The sequence below is a fragment of the Neodiprion pinetum genome, chromosome 5, assembly GCF_021155775.2.
Source record: "Neodiprion pinetum isolate iyNeoPine1 chromosome 5, iyNeoPine1.2, whole genome shotgun sequence".
Taxonomy (NCBI): Eukaryota; Metazoa; Arthropoda; class Insecta; order Hymenoptera; family Diprionidae; genus Neodiprion; species Neodiprion pinetum.
Genome location: NC_060236.1, coordinates 16574803 through 16588364, shown reverse-complemented (window position 1 = coordinate 16588364; position 13562 = coordinate 16574803). Strand labels below are relative to the sequence as shown.

General features: G+C 37.0%; 1 protein-coding gene across 2 annotated transcripts in view; it reads right to left on the bottom strand.

Moving 5' to 3' along the window:
* Positions 1–9833: 9833 nt before the first annotated feature.
* The window catches only part of Gyg (glycogenin 1), a 36690-nt gene continuing 32961 nt past the window's right edge, over positions 9834–13562 (bottom strand). For both annotated transcript variants that reach the window (XM_046629670.2, XM_046629671.2), the window contains one exon: positions 9834–13081. In XM_046629670.2, coding sequence (XP_046485626.1) covers positions 11265–13081 — 1817 coding nt within the window. In that variant the 3' untranslated portion in view covers positions 9834–11264. The remainder of the gene's footprint in view (positions 13082–13562) is intronic.

Below are 13562 nucleotides of genomic sequence, written 5' to 3'. Positions count from 1 at the left end.
ACTGGAATTTTGAGTCTGGCAGAGCAAAAAACTCGTTCTTATACAAACTACTGCCGATCTTGAAGAAAAGGTGGCACTTAAAATTTTGTTTCGTCGTACCACTTCATACATCTATGAATATTACTTGATAGCAAACCTCCTTTCGTTTTTTTCTTACGAAAAATTGCAGGCTGTTGTTTGTAACATAAAGTCGAAATGTAGGAAGGTTACAGTATAGAGAGCTATAATATAAAATTGTTATAACAAATAAGAATACATCGGGATTGTGAGGGTTCTACAATCTGATTTTCTATACTTTACCTGTCGTTTTGACTTTTCTGTACTTCGGAATTCTAAGAAATATATTTTCATTCATTTGCAAATTCGCTATCGTGACGCTCTTATTTGCAGGTTTTTCTACATCTTTGACTCTGCCCGAATTCATCTGTTCTACAGATCGTCGAATATGACGATGTTCAATGTTAATTATGTCATGATAACGCACAAACGTCATAGAAACCATCATACTTGGATATACGGGAGTTTTAAAAAAAAGAACGGGGAATGTACGGGAATTTTGAATTCTGATATCGCTGGACACCCTGATTGAACAACAACAAGAAGCTGCAAATCAACAACTGCGGCTTTCAGAGGCTGCTGAGGGACAATAAAAAGCTGCCGCTCTAACACCAACAACAGCCCCTCCAACTGCTTCAAGCCCAGCAGGAATAGCACAGTCCGGACCGCGAGGCTCAGATGCGCTCGGAAACAATTGTAGGATGTGTTCTGGACCACCGCACCGTGACAACCCTTCAGCTAGCGAAACCATCGAACGATTCCGGAGAACCTACCTACACTCCTCGAGTTTCCCCTGTGCCGACGTCTCACACCTCTCCTGTTCCGGCTCCAAGAACGGACCCCCCCGCCCAAAGTTTATGATGACCTAGTGCCCCGATTAGAGGACATAAAGTCTGTTCCTCTATTACAGGAGTAGAAACTACCCCCCCTTAGTAAGCCGAGAGTAATAGATGTTTTATCTTTTCTGTCTAAAGATGAATTTTCTGACTATGATAAGCTTAGTTCTGCGATATTGAGATACGGAGACAATCATTTGACAAAACTGTACATGACTCAACGACAGACCAGAAAACATGGACAAAACGAAGATCTTGCTTCCCTCGGACAGGATATTAAACGACTCTCGCGCATAGCTTTACTACATAATTTAAGGTGGTCCTAGAAATCCTGGAGGTCCTGAAAAAGACCCGGAAATATACTTATTTTTAAGCTTGACTGCGAACGATATATTTATTTGCGTTCACTGAGTAACTATTTAAAAAAAAATTTGAGTGGATTCCCACCTCGAATCGCGTTTTTCGTTTTTCCCTAGTAACAGGTTCTATTAAAAATAACGAATATCTCGTACGTCGCGCCGATTATGTACAGTGCCTTCTGCTCTCTACATTCGTGTATTATTATTTTTCCTGAATGTTCTTGACAACCTCTGAACATGTCGTGGACATGTTCTTGAATTTGGTACAGATTTTTTTAATAAACACCATGTACCAGAAGAGTAAAGGTCTCGTAATTTCTTACCATACGCTCTTTTTGATGTTGCATCCCTGAGGTTCCAATTAGTGGGAAAAGGGTCGAGCAAAACGAATCTGAGGCGAAAAGTTTCCGACCTCCAAAAATCAGAAAAAAGTAAGGCTCGCCCCTTTGGATTTTTTCGGTCCATTCTTGGCGGATTTTGAAAAGTGCTGGAATCGATTCATTCATACCCTATATCGATGTAATTTTGCCAGAGGATCCATTGCGCATAGTCTGGACGCGTTGCGAGCAACCAATCGAAACTCACAGCTGAAAAACGTCAATTTACGCCCGGATTTTAAAGAGGTGGGGCAAAAAAAGCACAAACTCATATCTACAAAGTTTCAGTTCCAGTTTATTAAATATGCCTTAGTCCTAGTACAAGTGTTCAGGAGTCAGTGTATACTACTTTACCAAGTTTCCGAATAGTATAGTATGCTATACTGATACATTTGACTAATAATGATATATTATACCAATATATATTATATTATTATATCAACTCATATAATGAATATAATATTTCCAACAGAATTGGAGTTTAGAAAAAAAAAAAATGTAACACAATGATAAACATTATAATAGGAAATCTGACTACTATATACGGGAAACAAAACTGCGATATACATTGAACTAAGCAGAATATAAACAATGTTGTATGAGTTGATTATTATTGTAGTTTTATAGGCGCAGTTTAAGTTCCGGCCTGCGTACAGGTGCAATGCACCTATGCAAGATACAAAATGTGTAATATTGTATTGTTACTATTGTACGTAACCTGGGATAAAATGTGTAATACCTACATGAATTTATCTGTTTTTTTTTCATATCGATATATCACTATGACGACGTAACTTTGCGAGAAGAATTGATTGGACGCAGCCCGAATACGCTGCGAGCAACGTATCGAGAGTTACAGCCGAATAATGAAAGATTTCTTTTGTAATGTCTGTGCTGTTGGTTCTTGTTGGTGAAGATTTCGGGTAAATAAGTCAATCCGGCTTAATCCGAAGCTGTACGAGCAAATGCGAAATATCTCTTCGCCCCAATACGAGATCATCCGAATTAATCTGAAGCAGGTTTTTAAACCATTTCAATCCGTGCAACTTCGAGTTCAATCCGAATAAATCCGACTCCGATTATCAAACAGGAATCCGAAGCATACTTCATTGCATTTAATTATTAATATCGCTTCCAATAATTTCCATAAGCAACATTAACTTATAATCTACAACAGCTAGTTTCAATCAAATTTTGGAGGCCAGTGTAACTGTTTCGAGTCTGACTAGCGACGCAAGCCGTTGAACGGTGTAAGCGTCCCGTGAATGGATTCGAATCGGTTTTCTAGAGGGCAGAAGATAATAATTTTCCCGCCCTTTCTGTCGTACCCATCGAGTGGAATTATCAGGAGAATTATAATCTTCCGTCCTTCAGAGAACTGATTTAAATCTCTTCTGAGCGCCGTACGGCATCAGTCGTCATCGTGTAATCGGAGTGAGATCGTTCACGTCCTCTCTCACTATCAGTTCAACATTCAGACCGCGTTGTGCAGGTTATGTCACGTTGTTCCATCAGTGTATTTCCACAATTGGGTATTTGCATGATTTTTATATTTCTTAACTTTTGATGTTTTTCGATTCTATAAATTTTTTCAGAATTTTTGAAAAAAAAATATCTTGTTTTTGTTTATAAGTATTTAAATAATTTAATAAATAAAAAAAAGGCAATATTTAAATGAATAAGTAGCTCCATCTCGCGTATGTGACGTCACAATGCTGAATTTTTTTGAAATTTTTAGCGCCAAGTTCTCCTGTAAGCACGCCGTACGTGTAATCAGCTGTTGCTCTGTGTTGTGATTGATGAAAAGAACGTCTGATAGTGCTGTTTATTATAAACTACAGTTATTAAATTATTTAATATGTCATTAAAAAACGATTTTTGTTGGTGTATAGTACCAACTTGTAAAAATACTCAAACTAATGCTTGCTTAACATTCTTAGTATAATAACATTGACGTGATCATAACCTCCACACAATTATCCGTGTGAGTTAAAAAAAAAAAAACACCACACAAAAATTGATTTCTATTTTAATTATTTTCACCGAAGTCTGACATTAATTATACAATGTATCAAACTTAAAGTTTAAAAAACTTCCTTAAAATTTTTTTAGCGCTAGAAAATATTGTACATTACTCTTTGTGGATTCAAATAAACGCGCCAGTAGCAGCACAATGACGTCAAACCAATCACATTCCGTTTTATGTCACGTGACTTTTATGTGATTTAGGACCACTTTTATTTATTAAATTATTTAAATATTTATAAACAAAAACAAAATATTTTTTTTTCAAAAATTCTAAAAAAATTTATAGAATCGAAAAACATCAAAAGTTAAGAAATATAAAAATCATGCAAATACCCAATTACTTATTTATGAATAATATACGAGGAGCAGCGTGAAGCCTCAAGAAAAACGGAGCTTCTGAAATAAAAACATGCTGCGAAAGTTGAAGGTTAATTTCGTGTCCCGAGTTTTCATTGTTTTGCGTAACTTCAGATTTCACTGATAGACATTTTTGTCTCTGTGCGTCGAGTGTTAATATTATTATTTTTTAGGTGATTTTCCGCAAATGCGCAGTTGCATTGTCAGCAAGTTTATTCAGTCGGTTCAAACAGACAGCTACAGCACAAAAAGTGTTTATAGAATCGAGTGTTATTGCGGTGTGGATTTTTGGATTATAAGAGATTAGTGAAGATCTGAATTGTGTAAAAAGTGCGTCGCTTCACCAATAAACCTGAGATGCTACAAGACCTACTACATGTAAAAGTGTGGAGCAGCCCAGACTCGAGGTAACAATGCTTATTTTGATCATTGATTGATATTCAAGGTGTTACATATAAAGCCGAACTTTTGTTCTTGCATAACATGCAATGAATATGAAACTAAACAGTAATAATTAATTTTCAAACTGAAAAGCCAATTTGGTAAATTAATTCGTGTTCTGTTTTGTTTTTTACAGATTTAAGCAGTGACTTCCAAGTAATTTTTTCATTTCTCAGCAACGTTAGTGAGATTGCACGTATTTAGGTGACGGGTATTTCCCTAGGATTCCTCTGTCACGTGGCGTGGCGGTAATAATTGTTCCACAAATCTTCGATTTCTTAACTGCATGCCATGGATAGGCTCATTCGCAATTGCAGCGTGCTTGACTTTCAGTCGGATAATTTTTTTTTTTCGCAATTTAATTTACCGTAACTTACTTAAAGTTAGAAATTTTCCATGCTGCTAAAAGTGGAATGAACATCGTGACAGGTAACAACGCTTACTCGCGAGATTATATTGTGTATCGTAACCGATGTAATAATCTACGTTTGAATTTACCGATGATGTCGTTTAAGTGGTGGGTTTACCTGAAGTTTAAACGTATTCAATTATGCACATTATTGTTAAATCGATAAAATCCTAAAGTCTGGCATAACATAACGTAATCAAACTGCATCTTATATTATATATCATTTTCAATCTTTTAACAGCCAACAAGTAATGATCGACTGCAGGCTTAGCTCGCTTAGAAAATGCTAATTGGCATACAGGATGTTGCTAACCAATTTTATAAAAGGTTAATATACCTATAGTATGCTAACATTTACTAAAATAATATATAAAATATTAGAGTTGGTGGGAACAACGATACTTGATTCTGAGTAGGCAGACTATGACACAAAAACATTTTGCTTCCAATAAGTAACCAACAAAATGTAAGTCAGTGACCACGGCGAAAATGATGAAGAATGATGTTGGAAAAAATGGAGAATCGTTTAGATCGAATATAGATAACTAGGTAGGTAGGTGGACGTTTTAGGATCCGTCGAAGGGTTTATACATGTGTGTGAGTTTCTCTTTTCCGTTGTGAAACAGGCAAGGGTAGGAAGGTTGCGATGTACCGTGATGTTACGAACTTTTGTAATCCACAGTGTTTTTCCCAAAGGACTCCGTATCCAAGTCTTCGAACCATTTGTAAACATTTAAATATTAACGACATTGAATTTCCCATTTCTTGTCACTCTGCAACCATTTTTCAATCGATATTCAATTCAATTATTTAGTCATTACCGATCATTATTCCATTCAATTGAGCTCTGTGACCGTCTGAATGGGCAAAACGCATCTCTGGATCATCTATCGCGTTGCGTGGTACGCTAGATGGGGAGAGATGCTGAGCTCGAAGATTTCGCGTCGAAGAGGACCACCAACCGTCACGTTATACAATAATGCATGCCCTCCAACCTCCCTCCCGATTTCGATTCGTTTTGTAATCTGAGAACAAGAATCCGCATAGCAATGTATCTAATTCAGAAGGATACAGATGTGGATTGGGTTTCTTCAGAATTTTCGGGGCAAGTCCCAGATAATATAAAATTTTTGACAGTTTAATCTGTCGCGCCTTATTGCGCGTAAATTAATCAAGAGAATTGGACGCAGCTTTTGGCGCGTAAATTAATAACGGGAATCGGACACGTATTTATGCGCGTCGAATTTGCATACAGTATATACAAGAGTTACGCACTCGATGTGCTGATCTTTCAGCTTTTCAGGCAATTTTTTTACGAATAGTAAAGTTTTTAAGTTCAATGGCGCCTTTTGCGCGTGGACTTGATACCTTTCAGTTATGAGAGAAGGCGTGGCATTTAGAACTCGGCGCTCATCGCGTAGGAACGATCATTTCGGTAGTTTATACTGATAGTGGAGAATCTTGGCGTAAGTATTTATGAAATATATCTGAAATGTACAGAAATACTCTATTGACTAATTGTATTATTTTCTGTTTCAGGGCAATAAAACCAATTTTTTAACAAATGTACTGAGAGCTATAGAATGTTCAGTCCAAATAGGTATTCACTTTAATAATTCAAAGCAAAAACAGCTGTCGATTGAAAAAATTAAGAATGTTTTTTATTCATCAATACCATTAATAATCGAAGCAATGAATGTTAAGGCGAATATCATGTTGGACTCGAACCATTTTTTGTCAGTGTATGTACTTATGTGATTGTGCTAACCAGACCGTCTGTTTCGGCTAATCAAACCTCTTGTCTGTTTTGCGGAAATCTTTAGAAATACTTCGATAGATCAGAATCTTGTCTCAAAAAAGACCAATGGATTGTTGAAAACAGAATACTCTTGAAGCTTCCGAAAAGTCTTACAACCTTTCATTTGTATTTTTTAACAGAGTTATCGTGGGTAACACAGGTGAAGACGAATTTTGACTTTGGGAAGAGGGTATGAAATTTCGATAGATTTATCGATAGTTAGACGAAAAAAAATATATATGTTGAAATTGAATGAAAAAGTTTGCTTTTGTATCCAGGACAACGGTTGAATAGTATTTTAGAAAATCCATAGTTAAAATTTTTATTCATCGATAACTCGAAACAAATATATTTATATGGAATTTTTATCAACTTTTACTGTCATATTAAATTGCAAAATAGTGGAAAAAAGTTTAAAGGTGAACCCTATTACTTTTTCTTTCATGTTCATAAGTACTTTCTCTCACTAAACCCCAAATGCAGTCCCCGATCATATTTTTGTTGTATTTGCCTTGATAACGTTGTTCGAAGTTCATAATATCTTGATGAAAACGTTTTCCTTGTTCTTCTGAGTGCGCCCCAATGTTGTTTTAAAATTTATCTAAATGAGCATGCAGCATATTTACTTTTAGAGACATTCTGCAACCCATGGTTTTAAAGTTTTTTAACATGTTTTCAACTAGCTCTTGGTAATTTTCAACTTTGTTATTCCCTAAAAATCTAGAGACTACTTCTTTAAAACTATTCCAACTTTGTTTTTACGGTATTTTTAAATATACCAGAACTATTCAATATTTCTCCGATAACTCAAAAAAATGCATTATTATCAAAACTACTACAAAACCAAACTTTATATGGAATGAGGGTACTTTTCCTTTATTTTGGAGCATAATGAATAGAAAAATCATAAAATAAATTTTAGGACGAAGACAGCAAATTTTTTTGTAGAGTTTTGTAATTGATGAGAATTTGATTATAAAGAATCCGGAAAATCCATCTATAGGTAATATCAGTCGTTAGTTTCGGAGATCCTATGTATAGTATTACTACACAATTGTATCCTATGGGTAATATTATTATTAGGGGTTACCGGGAAAGTGCTAAAATAGTATCGACTTTGTCGAAAATACATATTCTCAAACTCGAAATTCCTAACAATCAACACGAGCACAGCCATAAATGTATAATAAAGTGGACAGATATGACTAATTATAATCTGGGCCACTTGATAATCAAGTTCTGTACAATCTTGTGTTTCGGGGCTCAGTGGACAGAGTCACAATCTAGCCAGGTAATATGCGTAGAAGTTGAAAAAAGAAGCTTGATCATCTTAAGTTTTTTAAAGTTACTTTTGTGATAATGATTGCCTAAAGTTCGTCGGGGGTTGTTACAGCATGGACTCGAACATTAGTAACAATCGAGTCTTACCTAATTTCCAAAAATATTTCCAATTAGTATTTTTGTGTAGAAAGGTCTGAGTTTTCCGCTGCAAATAAACTGCATTTTTAAAAAACCACGGAAATCCAACGTCAGTTAAGAAATTATTTTTATATGTCAGCTGCGTCTTCCTTCGAAATGAAGATATAAGCGTTGACTGAACATACATATTATTATAATATCTTCACTTAACAGTACAAGTCAAGTATTAAACATATGTACAGAAATTACATAAAGTATATACCTATAGGAATTATATTTCCATCCTTTGATCAACTTTTTCGACTATATCTCCCATCCTTTTTATCAAGAAAAGGTTTCTAACTCTGTTAACGGTAATCCAGGTGCATATGATTATTGTGTATCTATTTGGATAACATTATGTTTGTCGATCCGATGGAGTTAGATTGACATTGCGGAATATGGCCCAAATGAATTAGCGTATTTGAAAAGTATACGGCGTCCGGGCAGGAGTTATGTGAAAATTTCAGTCTATTTACTTACCGATCGCTTACCGGATTGAGTTGCGCATGTAGGGCAGGACGCCAAAGGACGCAGAGGACGCTGCTTGACGATGAATTTATGTCGGCCATTTTCGATTACGAAAAGCCCTATAAAACGTATCCTTGCCATAAAGCTGGCACTCTTTACGTATCTTCAGTCAAAGGATATCATATACATGCATAACTGGCCAACATAACCTCATTTTATTGCAACCTGTCGTATACCTCTTTCCGTGCATGTGTCGAACAAATATTTTTTGGGACATTTTTTAAAGTTATTTTTTAATTACTAAACTGTTGTATTTACTGTCGCAAAAATTATAGATAATTTGATTTTACGCTAGCAGGATCCTAGAACATTGGCGCCATCTACGCCGAGTTTGACGAATATAGACCCTCATTCTTCAAGATGTTCTGAACCCTCGGGATTTATGATCTACCATAGTTACGCGGTCTGCTTTTATTTTAACGAATTTTTCTTAATATTCTGCAAACTTACGTGACGTTATATGGTCTGAGGATAGATCCAAAACCATACGTTTGCCTAGGAGACGAAGAAATATCTAAAAATTACTTATCACATTACACAGATAGAGCTTTTTGAACCAACCAGGAATTGATGATTATTAAAAATTTTGCGGGTTCGTATACAGGTTATTACAATAATCAGCTCGACCCGTTATAAGCTGTTTGCCTCAGTACCATTTTTCTGTAAATTTTCCGCTGACGATGCGATGGAAATTGATATAAAAATAACACGCATACAGGTTCTGATTTTGACAAGTGTTTAACAACAACGCGTTTCATTACAGTCTGTATGTTGTAAATCGCGCAACTTGAGACTTGTAATTAGGCATTGCCTGCTATAACTAACGTCATGGTTACACATTCTGAGAACTGAAATGAAATATGTCGAAAATTTTGCGGTTTGATTAAAAACAAAAAAAAAAGAAACACACCGTAATTCAACCAGACAATAAAATCGACACTGAAGCAACACAAGGGGGAAAGTCTGCAGCAATTGCTGCACCTGATTCCAATTTTTTGCAAACTTTGTTTGTAACGTCATTTATATTATATTAACAATCTTCTTTCTCATCGAACGTTGTAGATATTCACATACTTGTTTTATTACATTCAAAACGAGTGCATTCTTCTGTACGAATCCTATCAACACAGTTTACGACGGTACGCAGGCATATTCTGAATTTGCAATCGAGCAATGGAAAAATGAAAATATCACTTTTTATTGAATTACCCGCCAATAAAGTGAGAAATAATTGCCATTAATTTTACAAATTCATTAATTCTCACACAAATTTGTAACGTTGACTTTTTATGTAAATACTCCGTAAGTGAACACTCACATTCATATAATATTATATTAACCATATCACTCGAGCTTCAATTTTGGTTTAGGCACAACTATAAAGCTCATCTCACTTGATAAATTGATTTATATTATTATCGATCGACACTGTTCACCACTATATAGTTTTTACTTTATTTTTTTAAATTCTTCTATGTTGAAGTTTTTATCATTCACGAAAGTCAATCCAAACCTTCTTTATTTTCTAATACAACATTCAGAGGATTGATATGCCATTTCAATCGTGGACGTGCAAACACAATGGCTATAGCAACATCGATTCAAAGCCGAGAAGAAAAAAAACGATCAAATTGCGTCAAAATACATGTATTCAATAAATGTAATGCATCAGTTATAATTTTTTTTTACATACAAAATGATGACCCTCGGGCTCAACGTTTTTTAAATTGGTGTGTGAAGAATTACGACGTCACATAACGTGGGCGATAACATTTGAAAAATATATAGATCATTTGCAATTAACTGTCTTTGAGATACGAATTTTCAAATGAATTCTTCTGACATTATTGGATCTATCAACCGTCGTAATTTTTACATACCGCAATTGAAAATCATGCAAGAACCTCATCTGCCGGTCCTGTCTTCAAAACCTATACATCTATGATAAGGGGTTAATGAAAATGTCAAACAACGCTGCTATCTTAAGGCTTGTACGCAGATCTAAATAGAAACTGAATCTGGTATGCAAAAAACATTCACTAGATTATAAATATACATAGTTAATAAAAAAATAATAATTGATATAACTCAAATAGATACTATACCTAAAAAATGCTCAGATAAAGGTTTGGTAATACAGAAAAGCAAACACTACCTTCAATATGGGTAATATGACAAACGTGAAAGTGTTTCGTCTAAATAACGAGAAAATGAGAGAAGGAAAGAAAAATGATATAATCATGATTTATAAATAACGATACGGCGCGCGGCGGTGTGTAAGGCCGCAATACGATAATGCAACGATTGCTAGAGAAATATACATTATACCAAATATCTGATAATCGCAATATGGGATAGAAAATCGCTAGATGCAAGATACGAAATCAAAAAACATGAAAAGAAATGACTGATAAAGTGAAATATGCGTACTCTAAAAATCTGTTGTGTTGTAAAATTATTCGAATTTCGAACACTGCGCAGCAACCTAATAGTAGTAGGAAAAGTAGTAGCAATAATAATATTAATAATATCAATAATAATAATAATAATAATAATAATAATAATAATAGTTATAATATTAATGATTATTGTCAATTCGCTGCCCTCGTAGTATTATGACTTAGACTCGGAGGGTTTCGCTGCTTCTTCAGCCGCGGGGCTTTTGCCGCTCGTCGTTGTCGTTTTCGTCGTAGTCGTTGTCGTAGTCTTGGTTTTTCGTCTCGGCGGGACTGGAACTTCGCCGACAGGCGGTGTGTCCGGTATCGAAGCATCCACCTCGAGGGATTCCGACGGTTTCACGACCTTCTTCACCATCTTTACCGTCTTTTTCGGTTTCTCAGTTGCAGCGCTTGAAGTTTCTGCACCATCATCAGTTTCCTCCTTCGGTTTCTTCACAATCTTCTTTACCACCTTCTTGACTACCTTCTTTCCCACAGTTTCGCTGTCCGCCGCTCCTTCGGCGCCTTCAACATCCGCAGGCGCCTTCTTGACAACTTTTTTCACCACCTTCTTAACCGATTTCAGTGGCTGATCCTCCAGGCTTTCCACACCACCAATTGGTGGACTGTTTGGGGGCGTGGCTTCGGTCACAATCGGTGTTGTCGGGATCCTCGAGTCCTTTGTTCTGATCGGTCGAACAGGGACCGTTGTGCCTGGCGAATCGGGTGGCGTGAGTGAGGCGGATTTCGAAGACTCTTCTCCGGAGATCTCAGCCTCCTGCGCAGCAGCAGCCAGGGGTTCGATTTTTACCGGTGCAGGGATTTCCGGTTCTGGTATATCAGCAGGAATTTTCGGTTCTGGTATATCAGCAGGAATTTCCGGTTCAGGTATCTGAGCAGGAATTTCCAGAGGAGTTATCGCAGAGCCGACGCCATTACGAAACGAATTTCCCGCCGCCTTCGACTCTTCAGCGGCTTTTGCTTCCGCTACAGTTTCCGATACAGCAGTCGCCGTTTCGAGCACCGGTGCAACTACAGATGAAATCGCCTCTTCGGTTACCGGCCTCTGATCTTCCGACACCGATTCCTTCGGTTCGGATTGCAGCACGGACTCCGCGACTTGAATCGGAACTGAGCTGCTGTCTAAAATAAGTTCAGTCAGCTCACTCGTGGCGCTTTCCGTACCGAGTTCAGTTCCAGATATTAAACTTGTACCCGAAACGGCTAATGCGGCGGATGGTTTTGCTTTCGATTCAGTTGTTTCTGCCTCCAAGACCGCTGACGACTCTTTTACAACGCTTTTCGGCACTTCAAAAGTGCTGACAAATTCCTCGAGCTTCGTCTCACTGACAGGATCAGTTTCTTTCTTTGCATGTAGTGAAATTGAAGAAGGTTTAGGGAATTCACTGGTAGCTGTTTCTGGATTTGATGGTGGTACAGGTTCAATATTTGCAAATGGCTCAACTTCCGATGCAGCTGAAGAAGATACTTGACCAGTCATTATTTTTTCTGCAGGTGACTGGCCTTCGGAGAAAATTGAGGAAGGTTGAATCAGGATTTCACTGGTAGCTGTTTCTGGCTTCGATAATACCGGTTCAATATTTTCAGGTGGCTCAACTTTTGGTAAAGCCGGAGAAGTTTGAAGAACTTCAACCGTTTTTTTTGTTAGTGGTTTCGTTTCTGCACTTTCGGGTAACGGGACTTTGGTCGAAACTGGAGATGACTGAACCGTTTGAGTAGTGACTTTAAGTTCTTCGGCAGCAAATTCCGTTGGGATTTTTTCTTCCGGTTGGGATTTTCCCACGACAGATTTTGCCTCGACGTCGGGTTCAACGGATTTTGGTTCTTCTGGGAGTTTTGGCTCGTCTCGTACGGTTAAGGGTTCAACGATGGGCTCGCTTTTCAAAAATTCAATTACATCGTTGCTATGAAGCGTCGCTACTGATTCTCCGGATGGAATAGAAGGGGAAGAGACGTCCGGTGTTGTGCAAACTGTGTATTTGTACAAAACAGACAGGCAATGAGTGCAATAAAAGTGTGCTGATAGAGTACTGATATTTTGTATGCAGAAATAGATGTATGTAAGTGTATACACGTGGAGGAAAGAAATGGTTGTACTATTATGTCTACTATTGTTAATTCACTACGCGTAGCGTCGGGACAGGAAATTACGAAACTTGCCCAACTGAGTGACTGACTGCGCACACGCAAAATAATTGAAATCCATTGATCGGCAAAATCGTACTGCAGCCATATTTCCATCTGCAAGGAAGGGGAGCCAATTTACTCGGTACGAGAAATGAGCTGTTAAATCTACCGAGTCAAGTCAGGAATTGAAATTATGTCATTATAACGAGTAATCGGTAAACAATAAAAGTTTGAAAGGCCTTCCCGAATCAATACATAAACTATTTTAGATCTGCTTAAGCTCAAAACGATCTAAAAGTCTAGTTAACCTTCGTAAGGCGCGTTT